Below are 25,504 nucleotides of genomic sequence, written 5' to 3'. Positions count from 1 at the left end.
AAACAGCTCACCTTGAACCTTTTAATCAGATCGTCTAAAAAGTTTCTAAAAGAAATAAATGCGATAATAAGATGCTCAAACTCTAAAGAAAGGAATGTTCTTGTTTAACCGTGACCCTAATGAAAATACTTGAAAAACTTGTTCTGTTCAATGATGCTGCGTAAAGTCAAAATGTGGATAAAGTTTAATTTCATAAAGATTTGGCCAAAATTATCATCTTTACAAAGTTAAAGAACTGATGAGAGGCAATGGATGCCAAATCATCCATCTATACTATTAACAAGAGGGCCAAGATGGCCCTAGGTCGCTCACCTAAGAAACACTCCATAACAGTGTAAAACATGTTTGACCAAGTGATTTCATGGAAACAAATATTCTGACCAATTTTCATTAAGATTGGACCAAAAAATTGGTCTCTTGCAATAAAACAAGCATTTTCTTAGATATGACCTAGTTTTTGACCCTAGATGACCCATATTCAAACTCAACCTAGATTTTATCAAGGCAATCATTCTGACCAAAATTCATGAAGATCAACTTAAAAATACAGCCTCTATCACATACAGAAGTTTTTTCTTTGATTTGACCAAGTGACCTAGTTTTTGACCTCAGATGACCCATATTCAAATTCGACCTAGATTTCATTAAGGCAATCAACCTGACCAAATTTCATAAATATCAACTGAAAAAAACAGTCTCTATCGCATACACAAGATTTTTCTTTAATTTGACCTAGTGACCTAGTTTTTAAACTCAGATAACCCATATTCAAAACCGACCTAGTTTTCATCAAGGCAATCACTCTGACCAAATTTCATGAAGATCAATTGAAAGATAAATCCTCTATTGCATACAAAATGTTTTTCTTCGATTTGACCTAGTGACCTAGTTTTTGACCCCAGATGACCCATTTTCGAAATCAGCCTAGATTTTATCAAGGTAATTATTCTGGCTAAATTTCATGAAGATCAGTTGAAAAATACAGCCTCTATTGCATACACAAGGTTTTTCTTTGATTTGACCTAGTGACCTAGTTTTTGACCCCAGATGACCCATTTTCGAACTTGGTCTAAATTTCATCAAGGCAATCATTCTGACCAAAATTCATGAAAATCAATTGAAAAATGCAGCCTCTATCGCATACACAAGGTTTTTACGTGATATGACCTAGTGACCTAGTTTTTGACCCGAGATGACCCATTTTCGAACTCGGCCTAGATTTCATCAAGGTAATCATTCTGACCAAAATTCATGAAGATCAATTGAAAAATACTGCCTCTATCGCATACACAAGGTTTTTCTTTGATTTGACCTAGTGACCTAGTTTTTGACCCGAGATGACCCATTTTCGAACTCGGCCTAAATTTCATCAAGGCAATCATTCTGACCAAAATTCATGAAGATCAATTGAAAAATACAGCCTCTATCGCATACACAAGGTTTTTCTTTGATTTGACCTAGTGACCTAGTTTTTGACCCGAGATGACCCATTTTCAAACTCTGCCTAGATTTCATCAAGGTTATCATTCTGACCAATATTCATGAAGATTAATTGAAAAAAACCACCTCTATCGCATACACAAGGTTTTTCTTTGATTTGACCTAGTGACCTAGTTTTTGACCCGAGATGACCCATTTTCGAACTCGGCCTAGATTTCATCAAAGTTATCATTCTGACCAATATTCATGAAGATTAAATGAAAAATACAGCCTCTATCGCATACACAAGGTTTTTCTTTGATTTGACCTAGTGACCTAGTTTTTGACCCCAGATGACCCATTTTCGAACTCGGCCTAGATTTCATCAAGGTTATCATTCTGACCAAAATTCATGAAGATTAATTGAAAAATACAGCCTCTATCGCATACACAAGCTAAATGTTGACAGACGACGGACGACAGACGCCAGACGACGGACGACGGACGCCGGACATCGAGCGATCAGAAAAACTCACCTGAGCATTGCTCAGGTGAGCTAAAAACATAGTCCAAAGTTTGTTTTTGTGTGGGGTTTAGCGCTATTTTTCAACAGTATTTCAGTTATGTTATGGCAGGGAGCTGCCTGGATTTAGTACTAGTACAATCCTGTTCTCAACAAGTATCTGCCAAGTTTCCCACATGAATCAGAGGTGGAGGAGAATGATTTCAGACACAATGTCTTTATTCAAATTGTCACGGAGAACATGTGCCTCACCCGGGGATCCAACTTGCTACCCCACGATCCGTTGACCTGCGCTCTCCCTGTTCAGCTAAGCAGGTGGGCTACATAATCCAAAGTAATTTTTCATATGCTTGCATGCATTATTATATTATACCAGATTTATAAAGTGCAATTTTCATGATAAACATGTTCAAAAGGCGCTTTACATAGCCTATAGGCAGCCATTCAAGACGCCAAATTCATCAACTACTAGTACAGACACAGAGCAATCTGACAAGAGGGGCAGAGCAAGACAAAGCCCCTAGTAAAGAGAAACCCTTCAGATAAAGGCCTGTCTGGCTAACAGTCTAGCTTTCTGCGAATAGACAGCCTGGTTCTTTAATGTGCCAGGTGTATAGTACCGATACACACAAAGCCGTCTTTTCTGGGAAGAACCAGTAATGGCCTTTTAGTTAGGTGGGAGACACTCAAGAGCATCTCAGAAATTTCCAGTGCCTGGACTGGGATTAGAAACATATCTTAAAAAAGACAACTTCATGACATGATAACTATATTATCTGCAAACTTTTTCAACATGACATTATAAATAATAAATAACATCTCTTAGGCAAACAGAAATACACAAAATATATTGCATACATCAATAGTGGAGCAGTACATAAATTCTTAGGACAATTTGTCACTTTAATTTTCACCATGATTATTTGCAAAATTTTGTTTTATTAAAATTTAATGTTTTTCACTGAACTCTTGAAATAAATAATAAATAAACATGATAATTTCATTGACAAACATATATATATGTACAAACTTTGGTTTAAACCACTGAAAAACGTGAAATAAAATGAAAAATTGACTGTTTTACATATAAAGTATCTTTAAGACAATTTCCCCCATGACACTAGTTAAAATATTTCATCCAGTGCTCTCGTAGTGAAAAAATTTTCATGCGGTGCTCTCTTAGTGAAAGATATTTCATCCGGTGCTCTCTTAATGAGATATTTCATCTGGTGCTCTCTTAGTGAGATATTTCATACAGTGCTCTCATAGTGAAAAATATTTCATGCGGTACTCTCTTAATGAAATATATTTCATCCGGTGCTCTCTTAGTGAAATATATTTCACCTCCAGCTTTTCATTTGCCAAATTTTCTCTTATATTTTCTTAACTTTTATCATGCTGGACACAATTAATTCTGCCATTGCGACCAGTGCAGATTATGATCAGCTTGCATATTCGTGCAGACAGAGCATGATCTGCACTGTTCGCCATTCAGTCAGTATCTTTTTGGTATGTACCCCTTTAAGCTGTTAATGGTTCTGTCCAATTTGAAAGATGGACAAGTTCATTATAGAAATTTAGCAGGATAAGGGTTAAAGAGTGTGAGCTTACTGATTGCACTGCCAGTAGAACAAAACTAGCTCTGCATTTTTAGAAGCTGCCGAATGATAAAGTTGATCAACATTATATGAGAAGAGTTTCAATAGAATTTCAATTGTTTAAATGTTATGTACTTGCTTCCTTCAAGAAAATGCATTAGAACTTGTAAAGCAGTACTATGTCTTTGACCACCTTCCATTTGTTAAGCTGAATACATGGTATGATTCACTGTTTACTTTCTACTACTGGTGCACACATAAAACATGAAAATTTCAAAATTAAAGTCGGCATATAACATTTGGAATGTTCTTTAACCCTTTCCCTGCTAAATTTCTATAATGGGCTAGTCCATCATTCATTTTAAGCAATATCATTTATAATTCAAAGGGGTGTTCATTGAAAATTTACTGACTGAATAGCGAACAGTGCAGACCATGATCAGCCTGCATGGATGTACAGGCTGATCTTGGTCTGCACTGTCGCAAAGACAGAATCACTTGCCATCAGCAGGCTAAAGGTTAAATAAATATCAAAAATAAAACCACTGTAAATATCACTGAAACTACGATACTTCTTGCACTGTATTACTTTGGATGTGTTTGCTTCGCTTTCTGCAAAGTCTGAATCATTTTGTCTAAAAACTCATTGTAATCCTCAGCATTCTGAAAATCCTCTGATTTTGATTTCAAAGCATTTTCAAAATTAGCAAATTCTTGAGCAGAACTATTCTTTGGCAGAAGTTCTTCTAAGTCAGTTGCTTCTTTTTCACTGGAAGCTGTGTCCTGGTTTGTATCAGAAGACACTGGACACTCCGTTTTTATGTTGTCTAAATCTGGTATTAAAATATTTTTTCCTTCTACTATATTTATATTTCTAGATTTAGATATTCGTTGATACTGCATACGTGGACTTTCCTTATTTTGTGTACTAGTAGTACTGTTAATTAACTGGTGTAAAATTTTATTCTGACATTCTTCCTTTGTTTCTCTGTTGTCTGTGTCTTCAGAACTATTTCTTTCACTTTTTAATTCACTTACTCTTTCATGTGTTTGGAGCTGTTCCAACAATGGTAGATTATGGGCATTAACTTCTACACTTGTATGATTTATAACTGTTTCAGCATCATCACTGGATCCAATAATACTTCCTCCATTTGTTTCAAAAGACTTTTGAACTCTACCATCAGTCATTTCCATTGGACCTGTTGCACCAGTTTCATACTCACCTGCCTGTTTCCCTTCATGAAGAAAGTCTGCACCATCAGCTAATATTTCATAATGTTCACCATTTTCTAGCATGAAACTTTTCCCATCTTCTCCTTCATTCAAAATTAAAACTATTCTTTCCGCTCCATCTTCACTTAAAGTTTGTATTTCAGCTTCACTAACAAATTTACTGTCAGACTCTATTTCTTCTACAATTTTCTCAGAAGTTTCATTTGCCTCAGTAAAAACCATGTAATAGTTCTGATCACTTGCATCTACATTTTGTACTCGAGTTTCTGCCATGTTTGATGCAGCAGTACCTTTTTCATCTAATTCAGTGTAAACTCTCTCAATCACATTGTCTTTCAGATTTATTGTTTCACTTGCATCCTCTGCATAACCTATCTTAACATATTCATTAGCATTAACTAGTTCATTATCCTCTAACACTATATATCTCACCTCTTGATCACTTACATTGTCATCTAATGCGGTATGAGTACCCTTAGCCATTGCTTTTAACCTAGAATCGAAGTTTTCTGTCCCTTTCACATAAACAGCCATCTCATCATCTTTATAATACACTCTAAAGCTCTTGTCATTTTCAAGCACCTTGTCGAAGTCTTCAACCATATCACCTGACCGATGCTGATCCATCTGTTTCTTGCTTATTGCTTTCTTTCTTATATTAAGCAAAGTCTTCATATCTTGTTCCCCCAACTGATGCTTCGACATCAAATGTTTACTTAAAACATAACGATTGAAAAATACCCTATGACATAGTGAGCATGCAACTTTCTTGGCCTTGGCAAGCTTCTCTGCAGGCATTTTACGAACTGCTGCTAGATGTTCTTTATGTTCATGAGCTTGGTGAGATTTAAGGTGCTTTTTGTTAACAAAAGTCTGAATACAGAAATCACATTCATGTCTTCTGTTATGCGTTTTAGTGAAGTGTTTGTTTAGTGACTGCTGTGAGTCATAAAACATGTTACACTCATCACAAGCAAATTGAGAGACTGTGTTGTGATACTGCATGTGTTTTCTAAGCTGCCGTTTGTTGTTGAAACTGAAACAAAAGTTATAGAAACTATGAGGACGCAGCATAAATATATAAATGTTCACAGATTACAATAGTTATGATGTTGAAAACAAGTTAGGTTTTGCATCAAAACCAAAAGCAAAAAGGAGTTTATCTGAATGCTGTAAAATTGGAAAGTGATATTTGACATTACCCAAATAAAACAAGAGCTATGGGAGTATGAATCACATTTGAGCCGCGCCACGAGAAAACCACCACAGTGCGTTTGCAACCAGCATGGATCCAGACCAGACTGCACATCTGCGCAGTCTGGTCAGGATCCATGCTGTTCGCTTTCAAAGCCTATTGCAATTAGAGAAACTGTTAGTGAACAGCATGGATCCTGACCAGACTGCGCGGATGCGCAGGCTGGTCTTGATCCATGCTGGCCGCAAACACACTATCTTGGTTTTCTCATGGTGCGGCTCAAATGTGATTCATACTCCCACTAAAACTCTGGTTTGAAAAGGTTCTGATGCTAATAAATAACACTTATTACATTCTATTAAGAACTACTCACTGTATCTGTTATGATCAAGGGGATAATTTTATATTTGAGTGACAGCTGTTTTTCCTAACCCTCAGAAAGGGCAAACCCTGTCTTACATGGGCAGACATGTACGATCCTTATAACCTACCTCTATTGACAGGTGACTCAAACAATTTGTGCCACAAAGCAGAGCAATTTTGTGTACCGGTAGTTTTCAGAAATAAAAATCCTATGCAAGGATGTTACAAAGTCTAGTATTAATAATAAATTGTGTGTCACTATTTTTCAATAAAAGTTTATGCAAAGGGGTCTGTTTACCTACTTGGGTGCGAGGTGTCACTAGGTTCTGTACCACAGCCAACACATTTTCCAAAATATTTAGTAAATGACAACTTACCCTTATCAAAGCTGATAAATGATTGATTTCAGAAGTACTGTCTTCTGTTGAACCTTGCCTTGCATCATGCAGCACATTAACTGAGCTGGGTTAGTTCAAGAGCAGAAGTTGTTTAAAGAAAAATGTCCACACATGGACAGATTAAAGGCCTAGATTCACTACTATATAAGTGTCCCCCCCCCCCCTCAAATCCAATATACAACTCCCATCTTATCTGCTGCTTATCAACGATTATGTAACAGTAACTGATTAGAGGGCAATTAGCACAGCAGGGACCCCAACTAGACCATGAAGATGTGTGCAGTGGAGTTGAAAGAAATTAATTTTTCTTCAGTGAATGTGGAATGATAATAATATTAATTATTATTTTGATATTATATAGATGATAAAAACTATTACTTTGATGTTATAATAATAATAATAATAAAAATAATCATAATTATTATTATTATTGTTATTGTTATTATTATTATTATTATCATTATTATTATTATTATTATTATTATTATTATTATATCACATAAAGGATGATTAAAGATACAGTAATAATATTGAAAATAATAATGATAATAAAACACAAGTATAGTGAAAACTTCATGAGTATTTTGTGCTGACAAACAATGTTTTTATAATTGGAAACTGGGTTTCTTGTATTCATGTAATCAACATTATTTGAACTTAAAATTATTGTGTTCCATCTATACTGAATTTTCATTTTCAGAATATTGCCAAAAGTGACTTTTTACATGCTTTGCTTTGTAACTTTGAAATGCACATACTGTTTTCAATTTTTAGACAAATGTTATTTACAGCTTTAGATGAGTGAAAGTCACATTTTTCTGAAATATCATAATTCTCCAGACAGACTTTGAAAAAATAAAAACTTGCATATTTCTTTAAGTAAGTTTGTCATTATTTCATTATTGTGAAAATAAGTTTCTGATTATCTTATTATTGTGTTTGATCAACAAATATTTTTCTTTACATAGAAATGCCAAAAAAAAAAATAGTATAACTTTAAAAGTTATCAGTTATATATCAATTTAAAATAAATTACATTGTTTCCCCTTCTCACTAATTGATACACTTGTAAGGTAGACTGACTCTCCAATAAACATTGACCCTTGTTTATTGGAACCATACTGTGATGGTCATTAGCCCCCAACTGTGCTGGTGAAGACAGAAATCCCTTGGCCCACTGCCAAAATCTAGGCCTTTAAGAGCAAGTTAACTAACAAAAAAAGATCTTTCAAACAATCAAAATATATGACATTGTATACCTTTTTCCACATATATCACAAGTTTCAGGATTCTCTCCAGTATGTCTTCTCATATGTTCCTGCAGACTTTGATTGTAGGGAAAAGATTTCCCACAAATAGTACACTTAAATGGTTTCACTCCTGTAATATATAATAACAAACATTGAAAGTGTTCAATCACTTTTGGGCAATAGTTTCTGACAATTATAAGTTTTTACATAGTCTGATAGAGATTTATTTATGAAACAAAAAGTTGAATTATTTATATAGAGGATATTATAAAAGTGTCTTTTCATATTGAATTTATTAAACAAGTTGAATAAAATAATAAAATGCAAGACTCTGCCGAGCATTTTATCAATTTCATTCAACATGTTTAATAAATTCAATATGAAAAGTCACAAATGTAATATTCTTTTTATCACATGTTAGATTTTCCTGTCGAAACATAAAAAATTCTACTTTCTTTTACCAAATAAACAAGTCAATTTGACAAATGTCTCATATACTATAAATGACATTGACATCAAAGCTTTATTACACTTAGTGTATTCTCATTTTCATGAAATGGCTTTATTACACTCCTGCAGTGTAAAACATTTGATAAAGTTAGACCCCTATTAGGTTGGTATGTTTTATTACCTTTTATGAATTTTTTGTCATTATCTCCCTTTAATAAATAAAGTACTTAAATAGCGGACTTTTTTCTCTTTTGATTTCAAGATTAGTTCTAGTTTTACATTTGTATTTGACATAAACATCTTGGGACAATTCAGCTATCTGAAACAAAATCAAGGTTTAACACAGAATGTAGCTTCAGGATTCTTCTCTTCGCGATCTATCTTGGCTGCAGAATGGAGAAAGGCAAAGGGATGTACTGATCATTTTAAAACAGATCATTTCTAGTGAACTTCTGCAAAAATATACACTTGTTAAAGTAAATCTTTGACAAATTTAATAATGAAGTCCTTATACCCATATCATTCCTAAGGTATATACATTGTATTTGTTGAATATGTACTTATGCTAAAATAATGTTGTCTTGTTTGGGCAACACAGATAGGAAATCAAATTTAAAAAATATTTCTGGTGAAAATCTGACATTTGTTTGTTTTGGGTTTAGTGCTGTTTTTCAACAGTATATCAGCAGGCAGTTAACCTAACCAGTGTTTCTGGATTCTGTACCAGTACTAACCTGTTCTCTGCAAGAAACTGCCAACTTCACAATATGAATCAGAGGTGGAGCCGAATGATTTCAGACATTCATGTCTTTTATCAAACCCTCACGGAGAAAATATGCCTCCCCCGAGGATCAAACTCGTGATTCCGCGATACGTAGATCTGGGCTTCCCCTATTAAGCTAAGCAGGCAGGTAACATGTATTAATTAGGAACTAAATCTGGTATATCATTAACCAAGTTTTTCCATGATTTAACCTAATAACCTAGATTTCATACAGAGAAACATTCTGACAAAGATTTTTGATGATCAAGTTGAAAAAGTGGCCTCTAAAGTGTTCACAATCATCTGTGATTTGACCTAGTTTCTGACCTAGATAATACAGTATCGAACTTGACCTAGATTTTTATGGAAGAAAATTGAACAGAAAATGTGAACTCTATAGAGTGTTACCAAGGCTTTCTAAGATGTGACATTGTAACCTAGTCTAAGACCCCAGGAAACCCAGTTTTAAACCCGATTTAGATTTCAAAAAGACAAACATTCAGGAATAGTCTTACGAAGATCAAGAAGTAAATGTTGCCTAAACAGTGTGAACAATATTTTTTCAAAGATTGAACCTAGTGACCTAACTAAAGCTTGGGTAACCTAATAGTATATTTTATGGAGGAAAAGATTCTGATAAAGATTTATAATGATCAGGTAGAAGATACAGCCTCCAGAGAGTTAACAAGGTATTTCCATAGTTTGACCTACTGACCTAGTTTCTTACCTCATGATATCCAGTTTATTCTTTATCTAGACTTCATAGAGACAAAATTGTAAGAAGATCAAACAGAAAATGTGGCCTCTAGAGTGTTAACAAGATTTCTCTATGATTTGACCTGGTGACCTAGCTTTTGAACTCATGTTATCCAGTTTAGAACTTGACCTAGATTTTGTAGAGGCAAAAATCTAGTGACCTACTTTTTAACCTCAAGTAACCCAGTTTTAAACTTATCCTAGATTTCACAGAGACAAAAAAAAATTGACAAATTTTCATAAAGATGGGGTACAAAATATGGCCTCAAGCGTTTTACCTAATAATTGACTCAGTGACCTAGTTTTTGACCACAGATGACCGAGCATGGAACTCATTCAAGGTTTTACTGAGGATAATATTCTGACCAAGTTTTATTAAGATTGGGCAAAAATGTGACATCTAGAGTGTTAACAGTCAAACTGTTGATGATGTATGACAGACACAGAGTGATCACAATTATAGCAACTTGAGCACTTTGTGCTCAGGTGAGCTAAAAATGAACAGAATGTTCCCACAAGTTTGTCCTACTGACTTGCATTCCTAAGTCATCCATCTTTAAAGTATATATTTCTGATGAATGTGAGAGATTTAACAGACATCCATAACTCAGGCAGATTTCGTATGTAACTGTATGTAGGTCCTTTCATTTTTAACATTTTCTTCCTGTAACTTGGATACAGCAATGCCTCCTTCACCTCACTGTACACAAAGTGAAAGGCACTACTGAATTAATATAGGTGGACTGTGTGATCCAACATTTTACAACAAGAGCCATGTTAGACATGGCAAATCCCCCCGCCGGGCATATTATAATTGAAGGCTAAAGTTCCTGGTAAGTTTGTGTCTGAAAGTATTTTCTTTTTGGGAGAAGCTTTGAAAAACCGTTTAGTTGTGGTCCACATCACGGGTTTTAAAGATGTGGAGGAAAGAATTATTCAGTGGTGAAGTGGTTTACTGCTAAATTTTATTAATTTTCATGAACAGTATAGCTCTATGATGTTTTTCTATATGGCTACTGTAAAAAGAAGGAATGGAAAGCTAACAGGGAAAAAGAGAGCCAGAATGTCACAATATATGCCCGTCACAGCAAATTTCTTTACTCTAGCAGCTGTATTTGCAAATGGAATTTTAATTTTGTGGTTGTTTAGTAATCATTGTAAGTCTTTTGTTTTTCTAAGTCCACAAAAAAACTCCTTACCAGGTAGAGATGTCTTAAAATACACCTAAAATTGGAAAGTAACATCCAGGTTGTACCACAGAAAAGTGGTCTTGTTTTTTCCCTGTGGTCAATTATAAAAATGTTACAACGTAAGTTATTTATAGTAACAACTAATGGAAGTTAATCTTTAAAAAAAGAAAAATTTTAAGTCCACACAAAAATCTTTACTAGGTAGAGATTGGTCAAAATACACCTCAAAATTGGATGTAGCATGCATGTTGTACTACTGAAAAGTGGTCTCGATTTTTCCCTACGACTAGTAATGAAAAAGTTACAATAAAAGCTATTTAAAGTAAGAACAAAGGTAAGTAATTCTAAAGAAGGGAACTGCGCATGACACTTCGTCTCATGATGGTGTATAATTGTGCCAAGTTACATCAAAATCCCTCCATGCATGAAGAAGAAATGCTTCGGACAAAGTCATTCTTGTATCTGACCTTTGGCCTCTAAGTGTGACCTTGACCTTAGACCTAGGGACCTGGATCTTGCGCACGACACTCTGTCTTGCGGTGGTGAACATTTGTGCCAAGTTATATCAAAATCCCTCTATGCATGAAGAAGTGCTCCGGACAAGGTTTTCATTCTTGTATCCTTTGACCTCTAAGTGTGACCCTGACCTTAGACCTAGGGACCTGGATCTTGTGCACGACACTCCATCTTGTGGTGGTGAACATTTGTGCCAAGATATATCAAAATCCCTACATGCAGGAAAAAGATATGCTGCAGACATTTTTTTTAAAGAAAATATGATAAAGGGGAATAACTCAAAAAGTAGGCAAGGTAGAGTTATTGTTCTTGCACACTGCACTTCCTCCTAATGTGTTCTATCAGTGTATGAAGTTTGAAGAAAATCCCTCCAGTACTTTTGGAGTTATGCTTTGGACAAATTTTTAAAGAAAATATGATAAAGGGGAATAACTCAAAAAATAGGCAGGGTAGAGTTATTGTTCTTGCACACTGCACTTCCTCCCAATGTGTTCTATCAGTGTACGAAGTTTGAAAAAAATCCCTCCAGTACTTTTAGAGTTATGCTCCGGACAAAATTTTTTAAGAAAATATGATAAAGGGGAATAACTCAAAAAATAGGCAAGGTAGAGTTATTGTTCTTGCACACTGCACTTCCTCCCAATGTGTTCTATCAGTGTATGAAGTCTGAAGAAAATCCCTCCAGTACTTTTGGAGTTATGCTCCGGACAAAATTGTTTAAGAAAATATGATAAAGGGGAATAACTCAAAAAATAGGCAAGGTGGAGTTATTGTTCTTGCACACTGCACTTCCTCCCAATGTGTTCTATCAGTGTATGAAGTTTGAAGAAAATCCCTCCAGTACTTTTGGAGTTATGCTCCGGACAAAGATCGTTGCGGACGCACGCACGCACAGACGGACGGAGAGCATTTCTAATATCCCCTTCGCCTTTGGCGGGGGGATAAAAAAGATATTTCAACTTACTATGCATGTAACACATTAGTGAAGAAAAGGGTTTTGAAATTTACAACACTTGAATCCCTAGAACAGTTCAGTTACTACTAAAGGAGATTCAGTCCTTATAGGTGTGGATCAAACTTGCTTATCTGAAAACCACTGCCTTTAGTTTCTTCAATCAATACAGACAGATAGGTACCTGCATGAATGCTGATGTGTTTACTGAGGTAGGCCTTCTGACTATATGACTTGCCACACTTGTGACACTGGTAGCCAGACTTAGGATCATGTTCTTTCAAGTGTGCATCCCTTCCAAGTTTTGACTTGAACTTCTTTCCACAAGTATCACAGGAATAAGCTTTAACATCTGAAAAAGAAATTGTTTTGCACAAGGGAACCATGTTTCTAGTAATCTAAACCATACCGGCAAAACCTACCTGATGCCTCCATGTCAGAAGACGCTGCTGTTTATGAAAATTTACAGTTTATGCATTTATTATAATTATACTGCTTATGTAAAATTTGATAAAATCAAGTACTTTGATAGTTGGCCTTTGTTCCTTATAATAATTATAGATTTCTCAATTAAATAAAGTTATTTCACAGAAAAAAAAAATACAATGTTGCACTACAATTGAGAGAACTAAACTAGAACTCCTGTCATTGTTTGTCTTTGAAACATGATGTCATTTCTGATTAGAAACAATAATTATGGGTTTTGTCAAAAAAGATTGCTTAAAAAATAAAGTATTTTATCAGTCAGGGGTGTAACTGTTTTAAGTTATGTAACCTATTTCAGTTACTTTTTCAAGCATTTTATAACCTGTATCAGTTATAAAATATAGTTAACTCAGGTAAGTTATTCAAAAAAAGTCTTTTTGCTGTTTTCACAAAGTGACCTTTAATGTGAAATTAGTAGGGAACTGTGGTTAATCAAATTCTCTTTAAGTCTGAGCATGACCTGATAAGCATAATGGGATATTAATGGGATATTAAGAGTTTTATAGCTATAAAACTTTTGTGTAAAACTTTATCAGCCTTGCATAAAAATTTTTACTGCATAGCTGGAAAGATAAAAGGTCAAGGATTCTGGAAATAATTGCATTAGTCTCATTCAAAATGAGGCATTGGCACAGGAGGGCTTTATAATATTTCATGATAACTGAAACAAGTTATGAAAGTTTAAGCAATAACTCAAATGGGTTATAAACTGCGATAACTTGAAACAGTTACACCCCTGACTGTTTATTCTGCTTTATTTATTCTGTTATTTGTAAAATATAATGTGCAAGAAAAAGAATCCATCAGAAATTGTCAATGTAGATGTGAATATGAGGGTTTTGGGTTACGGTTTTGGTAGTGATATTTCCATCTGCATCTACAACCAGTGATAGATAATCACATCTATAGCTTTTCTTGCTGATGATTACCTCATTTTTCTACAGTATTACAGTGTTGTTACAGTTACTGTAGTTTTCTTTGAATGAGCTAACTGCTTAGAAAAAATATATCACCTGTATGCGAACGCTTATGAGCGTTGAGGTTGCACCGCCGCAGGAAAGCTTTATTACAGATGTCACATTTATGTTTACGATACCCAGAATGCACAACACTATGAACTCTAAGGTAACTTTTCAAAGCAAATGACATTCCACAGATCTCACACTGAAAAGGCTTGTCATCTGGAAACATAAGATAACTTCCATGGATGAAATATTTCATTTCACAGAAATGTACCAAGCCAGCAAATATTGATTGTATATGCATATTTAACAAATTATGAATGGAAGGACCTGATATGACATGAATGTATACTGGATCAAACAACAATTTGTAAGAGCCCTCATTAAAAAAATACACTTTTGCAGAAAGGTCTTTTATTGAGTAAATATGAAATATGGAATGTGTCTACTCTTCATGAAATCAAAAAACTTCCATCTTTCTGAAAAAAAAATATGTTCAAATACATGTATATGAATTCAATTAAATTATTGCCAATTTAAAATTAAGTAAGATGGACGTTTCAACATGACCTGCATATTTAGTAGACTGACAGTCAACTACAAACCTGTATGAAGTGCCTGATGTTTTCTCAGGTTACATTTGCTGCCAAAAACTTTCGAACATACTGGACACTGATGTGACTTTTCTGTACTAGCCTCATCAACATCAGATACCTCTTCATCTGAAGCATCCAAGTCGTCAAAGTCAATCTCTGCCTGTAAATTTACATCCTTAGTTATTATTCCACCTCTACATTTATCCCCTTCGTTTTTACCTGTATCAATCTCTTCAATTATGCCCTTACATTCCTCAATTTTAATAGTTCTGTTATTTTCGAAACTTGTTTCAGATAGATAACCAATCTCTTTACAGTTTGTCTTTGAATCATACGTTTCAGCAAAACTCCCATCTTCCTTGAAAACTGAACTTGTTTGTACACTGCCAAAATCATAGCCTTCTTTCAAAAAGTCCTTTCCATCACAACTTAAATCATCACACTTTTCATGATCTAAACTTTGTTTAGCTGAATTATCCCAATCATCAAGTTTCCTCCTTTTCCTTTTGTCATCATCACTTTTTAACTCATTCTTAATGTTTTTAGGACCTAGTGTTGATTGTTCAAATACTTTTTTATTTACTTTCTTTTCCTCTGGTATCAGTATCATATCTTTTAACCTAACACAAACCTGGACAGTGCGTTTCTTCACTGGTTTCAAAGCGTCTGTGGTCATATTGTCTACCATAATTTCTTGAACAGTGTGATTCTTCTCCGATTTCAGCACATCTTCTGTGCTACTGCCAGCCACAGTTTCTTGTTCTGAGTTAACTTCCATGCCAGACTTAGTTTCATGGCTTGAGCCAACATTTCGCCCTGACTTAGACTCAACTTTGTCTGATTTTTTTACATCCGCCTCGTTAATATGATCATCTGATTTAGATGATTTCAATACAATTGATGATGATTCTGTTCTCGTTTTCTTGACAGTCTCCTTACTCGTTTTTAAACAATAAAAGTTTGATTTTATTCTGGCATCAGCTTGCCTATTTGACCTTGTCCTCCCTTTTCGCTTTTCTGTAGCATTCTGAGCTGAAGTCTCATTGGAAGCATTCTGATCAGAGTCTACCTGATTCTTTTTCTGTTGTGAAACAAAAGGTCGGAAACTGACAGACAGACTAGCTTTTAACTTCGCAGAGGGCTTCCTAATTCTGGTTGTTGACCGTTTTCTCAAATCATCCATTTTTTGTATTCCTAGCCCTACAAATATACAATGGAATGTAAGTAATTAGGTCAGTCTTGTTTGTATTATAACAGTCATAAAAAGCCATAATCTTTTTTTTGTTGTAGCAAAAAGAGAGTTCAAACCCAAAAGCATTTTACTGGGTTCTAATGATTTCAAACCTGTTGTTAAGGAATCATAACTTACTAAATTTTAGAACAGTATCTCAAGAAATACAGTTAATTAAAGGATGTAGTGTTCTGCCCGTGTCAAGATCACATGCCATTCTTACAAATAAATGACAAAGATCCATAAATCACAGAAGAGTGCTCTTTCGTGGACATTACAATCTGATTCTGGTAAAAGCATGTGTCTCCTCAAACTGGTTCATTAAAATGGAAGGATGAATGAATAAATGTTACCTCATTTTAGCAAAATGACTTAAGCTAAGAAATGTGTAACATTTTAATGTTTGTAATACATTCATTAAAAGTAAAACACATAACAAGTCAACAAGAAGAGGTCTGCCTAATGGGGCATATTATACCAGTTCAATTGTAAGCAGAATGAGCTTAGGGCAGTAAACAATTTGTCATAAAAAATAACAATTATTTTTGCATGGTGGAAAGGAAGGAGGGCCAGGGCCTCTGAAAAATACTGAGAAACACAAGAAACTGCGAGTAAAGAAATGTGGGGTCGGGGGACGTGGACATTTTAAAGCAAGTATCATAACCAAATAACTGACTAAAAAGTAAAAAAAAATACAGGGTCCAAGAGGATTGAGGATTTTTTCAGGGAAGTGGACATACTAAACATGAGAGATACTACAATACAATAAGAAACTGAACTGAAAATAATAAAGAATTACAGCAGCAAAGTGTGGTGGTGCAGGATGTAGATGTATGAGGTTTACTAAGACACAGTATAAAGAAACTGAACTGATAATTAAATTAAGAAAAAATACATGGTTGGGGTGGAGAACAGAGATAAGTTAAGGGAGGTTTGATCAGGGATACTACGATACAACACAAAGAAAGTTAGCAGTCTAACAAGAGTGCGCTCATGAGCGGCTCATCTTTATGAAGAAATTCTATGTGTATGTGGGGAATTGGGAGGTGTTGATGTGGAATGCTAAAGATAAATTTCAAGAAACAGATCTGAAAATAACAAGAGCTGTCCGTAAGACAGCCAAGCTCGACTATTCGAAATATTGACCCAGAAGCAGGAAAATATTACCCAAAAAAGTTAAATATCAAAAGAGTTTTAAGTTCAAAAGGGGGAATAATTTGACCAAAATGCATATCAGTTATGAGACTTGCTGCTATCAACTAGTTTTATAACCCCGAAGGCACATGAGAAGTTTCAATTCAATATCTGCATTAGTTTTGGAGATAGTAACTTGCATGTAAAACTTTAACCAGAATTTTCAAAGTCCAAAAGGGGGCATAATTTGCCCAAAATACATGCCAGAGTTTTGGGACTTGATCCAGTGAGGTTAGTAATTGATCTAGAAAAAGAAAAAATAAGTTTCAAATCTATATGCCTTTTAGTAATAGCTGTATGTACTTGCACGCAAAACTTCAACCAGAATTTTCTAAGTCCAAAAGGGGCATAATTTGGCCAAAATGAAAGTCAGAGTTATGGGACTTGATCCTATCAACTAGTTTTATAACCCCGAAGACACATGTGAAGTTTCAAATCAATATCTGCATTATTTTTGGAGATAATAACTTGCATGTAAAACTTTAACCAAAATTTTCTAAGTCTAAAAGGGGGCATAATTTGCTCAAAAAACATGTCAGAGTTATGGGACTTGACCCAGTGAGGTTGGTAATTGATCTAGAAAAAGAAAAAATAAGTTTTAAATCTATATGCCTTTTAGAAATAGTTGTATGTACTTGCACGCAAAACTTTAACCAGAATTTTCTAAGTCCAAAAGGGGGCATAATTTGGCCAAAATGAAAGTCAGAGTTATGGGACTTGCTGCTATCAACTAGTTTTATAACCCCGAAGACACATGTGAAGTTTCAAATCAATATCTGCATTAGTTTTGGAGATAGTAACTTGCATGTAAAACTTTAACCAAAATTTTCTAAGTCTAAAAGGGGGCATAATTTGCTCAAATAACATGTCAGAGTTATGGGACTTGACCCAGTGAGGTTGGTAATTGATCTAGAAAAAGAAAAAATAAGTTTTAAATCTATATGCCTTTTAGAAATAGTTGTATGTACTTGCACGCAAAACTTTAACCAGAATTTTCTAAGTCCAAAAGGGGGCATAATTTGGCCAAAATGAAAGTCAGAGTTATGGGACTTGCTGCTATCAACTAGTTTTATAACCCCGAAGACACATGTGAAGTTTCAAATCAATATCTGCATTAGTTTTGGAGATAGTAACTTGCATGTAAAACTTTAACCAAAATTTTCTAAGTCCAAAAGGGGGCATAATTTGCTCAAAATACATGTCAGAGTTATGGGACTTGACCCAGAGAGGTTGGTAATTGACCTAGAAAAAGAAGAAATAAGTTTCAAAGCTATATGCCTTTCACTGATGGCTGTATGTACTTGCATGCAAAAACTTAACCAAGGTGTGACGCCGACGCCGACGCCGACGCCAGGGTGAGTAGAATAGCTAGACTATTCTTTGAATAGTCGAGCTAAAAATAATACATGATGGGCAGAGAGTGAAGCATGTGGGGAACAGGTCGGGAAGGTACAGGATCTGGATGAAGAATACTAATATACAATATCAAGAAACTGAGCTGAAAGTAAATAAAAGATGGGATGGGGTCTTATCCCTGTGACCTTAACCTGTTTGCCACTGTCAGATCACAAATTTGACAGGGATCTAACTGTAGTTGTACTTTGCCATTGTGTAATGTTTTAAAGCCTTTACTTTACGAATTAGAATCTAGAAACCACTTTCAGTACCCAGGTCACTGTGACCTACTGACCCCAAAAACAATACAGATCATCTTCATCCTGTATAGTTTAAAATCTGTAGCTATTATACTTTTTGACTAATCAGAAAATCCTGACAGATGGGTGGGCAACATATAATTCCATTAAATTGTATCCCCTTTTTTAAAATACAGGCATATAAAAATATACAGTGCTTTAGGGAATAGCAGATAGCTTACAAACTTTTCCTGCATTCCAGTTCAAAGAAAATAAATTTAATAATTTTTCCTGAAGGAAAATGTATTATTTTCAAAACATTCAGCTTTTAATAAAAAATTATGAGTTCCTTCTCTCCTTGGTATTATTTACATATATATGCACTGATTAAGTGTGTACAGGATAGCTTTGGTCATTTTTCAGTTATTTTAAAATTATTAAAATGCATCTAAATATTTACACTACATAAGATTTTTTTACTCTAACTCAGAATAATAATCTGTACTCTTTTCAAAACCATCAACATTTTAAATTTCTATCAAATACTTTCATTCACTGACGTTTTTGATATACACACTGATTTAGTCAGTAACGGATAGCTCTGATTTTCTTATGATGACAAGTCACGTGAAAAATAATACAGTACCCAGACAGGACCAGTTTCCGGACACATGTAAAAAAAAAAGCTTTAAACAATTTAGGCATTATTCAAGCAATTGTTAATCTGGATCATTTAGATGTTTGTTCTTTATGTCTAAGACTAACCACCGTTTCACAAGGCTGTATAATCTTAGGTGTTATGATGAATGATACTTCACCTCAACAGGGCATGAAAAAGCAATTGCACATGCACAGTAGACTAAGTTTTAACTTGTCAGAGTATCAAGTGGGGAAGAAATAATTATACTGCATATTGATTTTGTGCTGAGAGCATGTGTTCCTTTAAATTACACGCTAATATTTACATAAAATGCAGGGCTGTCTATTTTTGCACTAATTTTATTCTATAATTATTATCTATTTGAATTATCAAGAATTTGTGTAAGATGAAATTTGTGTTTTTGCGAGTTAGCCTCTCTTTGCTTTCGTAACTGCTATTGAAAGTCAGGTTATCTTTCATACACACATGCATTATTGGAGATGTGTAAAAATAGTTTAATATTATTTATTTCACTATCAAAATAACAGTAAACCATTGTCAAAATACTTGTCCAGCTACTGGTTTACCAGTCCATATACTAGGATGTGTCGGGACAGCGTTATAACTTTTGACTGTCACTGTCTCCATCACGTCCAAACGTATTCTGCGTATTTTACAATAACCTAATTGGCACGGAACCGTGTATTCATTTGGAGTTCCTCGGTCATTTAGGTTTTCAAAGAAAAGGTAAACAATCGGTTGAATGCTGGTGTATTTTAACAATTTAGATCCAAGTTTTAATTGAACACTGGTTAAGTCTTATTTTTTATTTATTTTTCAACAAAATTTAGGATGTAAATAACCCTAAAGCTCTAGAAAAAGGAGGTCCGTACTCCAAGAAAACCCCTAACAGGCGTGTCTAGAGGTATGGATCCGTACCCCTAGACACAGGTAAACAATCGGTTGAATGCTGGTGTGTTTTAACAATTCAGATCCATGTTTTAATTGAACACTGGTTAAGTCTTTTTTTTTATTTTCTTTCTAACAAAATTAAGGATGTAAATAACCCTAAAGCTCTAGAAAAAGGAGGTCTGTACCCCCTGAAAACCCCTAACAGGCTTGTCTAGATCCATACCTCTAGAATCAAATTCTAGAGGTACGGATCTGTACCCCTAGACACTTCCATATAATGTATATCGTCAAGTGTCCATCATTCATCACTGGCCTTCATTCGACACCATATTGTTTTTTATGTAGTCTCGCGAGATTTTACAGGTGCACGTGACCATTCATGAGAAAATATTTTACAACCGTAGTAGTAAATGTAAAATTAAATAACAGCATCATAATGCGCAAATAATAGGTAATTTTTCTCTACCTTCTAAGAAAATGTAAAAAGGTATTATTTTACCTGTCTGCATACATGCCATATTTTCAGACAGTCAATAAGGGAGATTTGCCTCAGCAGGGCTTTTTTTAAGGGAGATTTGGGTAAAAATAAGGGAGAACTTTATTCGCTCATTTTTTACGCGCTAAATAGCTGTTTTCATGAAAAAATCATCAAGTTAATTGATGAGTGGAGCCAACAGTTGTGTACAGAATGCATGATTATTACTTATAGCACTTAACTTAATCCAAGGAAATTCAGAATTCCATGAAAGACTGAACCAGGAACTTTGTTTTTGCTTTATGTGTTGATGCTTCTGCATCTGGAGAGAGTGATCTTTTTGACATGTTTAAGCATACAATACTCAAAAGATTGCGGAGATATCATGTCAAAACAGTCTTTTAAGGGCAGTCATTTCTTTTCGTAAATGAAGTTGTTAAAACAACAAGAGCTGTCGGAGGACAGCAACGCTCGACTATTCAACAGCCTTGTCAATTGAATGAATACAGAAGTGGAAAAAGGGGCATAATTTTGTAAAAATGGGAGAAAGGGTTATGGAACCTTCATAGTGGTTATCAGCTCATAAAGTGAACAAGTGTGTGAAGTTTCAATCCATTCCCATAAGTGGATACTGAAATACCAGCATATATACAAAAACTTAACCAAAAACTGCTAAGTCGAAAAAGGGGCATAATTTTGAAAAAAATCAAAGTAGAGTTATGGTACCTATACAGTGCATGTCAGATCATGACAGTAAAGAAGTGTGTGAAGTTTCAATCCATTCCCATTAGTGGGTACTGAGATACCAGCTTACATACAAAACCTTAACCAAGAATTTCTAAGTCGAAAAAGGGGCATAATTTTGTAAAAAAGCAAAATAGAGTTATGGAACCTGTGCAATGTAGGTCAGTTTATCACAGTGAACAAGTGTGTGAAGTTTCAATCCATTCCCGTTAGTGGGTACTGAGATACCAGCTTACATACAAAACCTTAACCAAGAATTTCTAAGTAGAAAAGGGGGCATAATTTTGTCAAAAAGCAAAACAGAGTTATGGAACCTGTGCAATATAGGTCAGTTTATCACAGTGAACAAGTGTGTGAAGTTTCAATCCATTCCCACAAGTGGTTACTGAGATACCAGCTTACATACAAAACCTAAACCAAGAATTTCTAAGTCGAAAAAGGGGCATAATTTTGTAAAAAAGCAAAACAGAGTTATGAAACCTGTGCATTGTAGGTCAGTTTATCACAGCGAATAAGTGTGTGAAGTTTCAATCCATTCCCACAAGTGGTTACTGAGATACCAGCTTACATACAAAACCTTAACCAAATCGGGACGCCGACGCGGACGCAGATGCCGACGCATGGGTGAGTCCAATAGCTCTACTATTCTTTGAATAGTCGAGCTAAAAATGAAAGTCGTTCTTTTGCTGGATTGTCCATATTTAGATTAAAACTACATGTATTTAACCTGGGAATTCTTCTCCCGTTAATTATTGCAACATGACAATATCACAAAGGAATGGCAGTCAATTATTCGGGCAGTATGAATTGCAATTTATTTCATAAAATTCACTTATCCGAATTCATGTTTGTCCGAAATTCTGTGTAGTCTGACATTAACTCGCCAATTTTGTTAAGTCGTTGTTGATTTTTTGCATGTTGTGCAAGTATTTAAATTGAGAAACATAAACTCGGTGTTAGTACTAACCTGTCTCATCCTCTGATGGCTCGATAAATATGGAAAAAAGAGTGTTTCCCGATAAATATTGAGGTCAGCGAAAACGAAAGTACACTTTGGCAGGTGGCGGTAAAATGACGTAATTTTAGGACTGGTTTACATATTGTTTTGAAAAACTACGGATCTGTGGCTTTGATGTTATTGAATCAGCATGCCCATGTTTACAATTGCCTATGGGTAAGATTAAATGGTTAATTGTTTGCAGATGGTGACAGTAGGTGGTAAGATAATTAATGCCTCAGGCGTGTATCTCTCGATAAACAAGCTAGGGATTATAGACAACTATGCGAATTATGTTTGAAGAGTATTTGCGGGCTACTCCATATTGAATTTCAAGTATTTTCTAAAGGTCTACATGTGGTCCGAGATACGATTTTTCGACAGAGGACTTTTTTTCTGAATTTATTTTTTTACAGGAGGTTTTCATGTCCCGGCGGGAGACCGGGAGATATACTGAAAATACGGGAGAAAAAGTCTCCCGGCAGGAGATATGGCATGTGTGTGTCTGCCAACATCTTTTTCTATTTAAATCCAATTTTTATAGAAGTTTTATCCTCAAAATAAATATGACTGTTCGTCTGCTTTTGTTTACAATATGAATGAAGGCCATGTGACCGAAAATTTCCATCTCTCGTGTTGTGACGTCGCAGGAAGTAGTGGGGTAACGACCTTGGGACCAAAATGTGACGGATATTTTTTGCAGTGTGTTGTTTTTTTAAACGGCATGGGGACAATTTATTTTCGATGGTTTGCAGTTAAAACTTGCTAAGTCTATGGATTAAAGGCTATTAACTACTGGTAAGTGCTTAGTTTACCTTGAAGTTCGATAATTATTTTTTATGCATGTGCAAATGCTTACGGTAACGAATGATGGATACTCGAGGATATAATTAGTCTATGGTATTGATTGTTCGATTAGCTCAGTTGGTAGAGCATCTGACTAGCTAGTCTAAATAATGAGACCTGGGGTAGACCGATTTTACATTTTGATATTTTACGTTGTCTACCTAGAGGTCTCAACCAGAAACAATCAAACTGCAAACTGTGGTGGAAACTGTGGTCAATTGAAATCAAGATTTATCAGTAGTCACGACTTTTCTTTAGCCCTAACAGCTTACCTGTTGTTTTAAATCATAAAAAGTAAATAAAAAACATAAGAACAGGACATATTTATCAAGACTTCATGTTATCTGAACTTAATTGGAAGACCCTAGAACAAAGAAGAAATCATTCCTCCCTGGTTATTTTCTGTAAGATAAGAAATGAATTAGTGGCTGTGGACCATCATCATCTCACACAGACACGAAATTTAAATTACTTAATTCCACAGTCCAAAACGTCGTACCATGCAAATTCCTTTTTCCCCAGGACTATCAGACTATGGAACAGTTAACCAATATATATCCAGTCCAGTCCCAATTTGCAGACATTTGTCAGCAGGCTGGACTCGCAGTCTCTCTAAATACTATAATCCGCTGATTTTAAACTGTATACTTTGGGTCTTTTATCTTTTTAATTTTGCACACAACATTTTTACTAAAACACTGTTTCCTGACAGCGCCTGCCAGTCATAATCGCTAGACGATTGTTCGGCAGTAGATAGTTGAAGCTGAAGTTGACTTTCTGTTGTAAAAAATTTAAACCTCTAACATTTCAATCGTCTTCATGTAATGGCGGTCGGAGGCGTGACCAATGAAAACGCTTCGTGTAGTAATGTGTTTACCAGTGATCGGCCATTTTCCAATATGTTGTACACTCGTGGTAAAACTTTGGCATTTTTTAACTGCCATAGTTTGAATTTTTCTCAAGAAATCTCGGTAATATATACATCATTGAAAAGGAAAAATTACAGGCTTTCTATGTATGTATTTCTTTTTTTTATCCGTTGCATAATTATAACATAACTCCCGCCCAATGGATTCCACTGGGTGTTATATACGCAAAGAAGAGGACAGTGCCAACACATTTTTAACCTTTTCTTGTTTGTACTCGGAGGCGGATATCGACAAGTCAAAAAAATATAACAATATTCAATTCTCGAGTACAGTTATTTGGACTACTGACTAGCAAGCAGAAGGTCGCAGGTTCGAGTCCTGTATCGGGCTCCACATTTTTCCGCTCCTATTACAACTCAATAGTGTCAAGAGCTGTGTAATATTTTCAATTCAACTGGATTTAAAATAAGGTGCAAGCATACACCGGTTCTCCATTACTTGATGGAAGATTATAAAGAAGAAGATGGCTGTTTTAGAAATCCGACGTAGTATACTAACAATATCTCTAGATTCTTAATGAAATAATCATTATAAAGATATATCCACCTACACAGTCAACAAATTAGCCTATAACCTTCCCTTACAAATTGCATCGTGCAAATGGTGCTTTTACATATAAGGGAGGTAATTAGGTCTGAACCAATTGTTTAAATTCTGACTACCGTTTCGTACCGTATGACGAAAACCTTATACCTATAGAGTAGCTTTTCATGGTTGACCATGTATTGAACGCCTTGGAGAAGTCAAGTAATATGAGGTCGACTTAGCTCCTCTGGTTCACAGACTGCAGGATATCATCTACTAACATAAGAACCTTAACATATGAAATTGAACGGGTGCAAAGGGCTGCAGCTAGATATGTTTTAAATGATTACTATCACATCTATGCTTGAAACTTTCAAATGGCAAACACTAGAACAAAGAAGAAAACAGGCTTCGTTAATCATGTTTTATAAAATCGGTAATAATCTCGTATTTGTAGACCATAACCATCTTACTCAGGCAAGAAATCACAACTAGGCTACCTTATTCCTTTTTCACGAACACAATACCATATGAATTCTTTTTTTCCTAGGACTATTCGTTACTGGAACAACTTGCCTTACAACATCAAGGCCAGTGAAAGCCTAGCAAGCCACACTGTCAGTCTAAATAATTTCATGTACTAATCAATCATGTCGTTTTTATTTTTAACATTGTATGTAGTAGTCTTACATTTTGTGTTTTCATCCTGTAACATAGGTTATTT

General features: G+C 35.0%; 1 protein-coding gene across 1 annotated transcript; it reads right to left on the bottom strand.

Moving 5' to 3' along the window:
* Window positions 1–2,694: 2,694 nt before the first annotated feature.
* On the bottom strand, window positions 2,695–24,875 carry LOC123540404 (uncharacterized). The gene is made up of 6 exons (XM_045325397.2): window positions 24,806–24,875; window positions 14,663–15,853; window positions 14,109–14,276; window positions 12,794–12,961; window positions 7,992–8,112; window positions 2,695–5,812 (listed from the first exon to the last, which is right to left on the bottom strand). The coding sequence occupies exons 2-6, from the start codon at window positions 15,834–15,836 to the stop codon at window positions 4,126–4,128; spliced, it is 3,318 nt and encodes a 1,105-aa protein (XP_045181332.2). The 5' UTR covers window positions 15,837–15,853; window positions 24,806–24,875; the 3' UTR covers window positions 2,695–4,125.
* Window positions 24,876–25,504: the final 629 nt, after the last annotated feature.

This window comes from Mercenaria mercenaria, chromosome 16, assembly GCF_021730395.1.
Source record: "Mercenaria mercenaria strain notata chromosome 16, MADL_Memer_1, whole genome shotgun sequence".
Taxonomy (NCBI): Eukaryota; Metazoa; Mollusca; class Bivalvia; order Venerida; family Veneridae; genus Mercenaria; species Mercenaria mercenaria.
The sequence above is the reverse complement of the archived record's forward strand: the minus strand, read 5'-3'. Positions and strand labels throughout refer to the sequence as shown.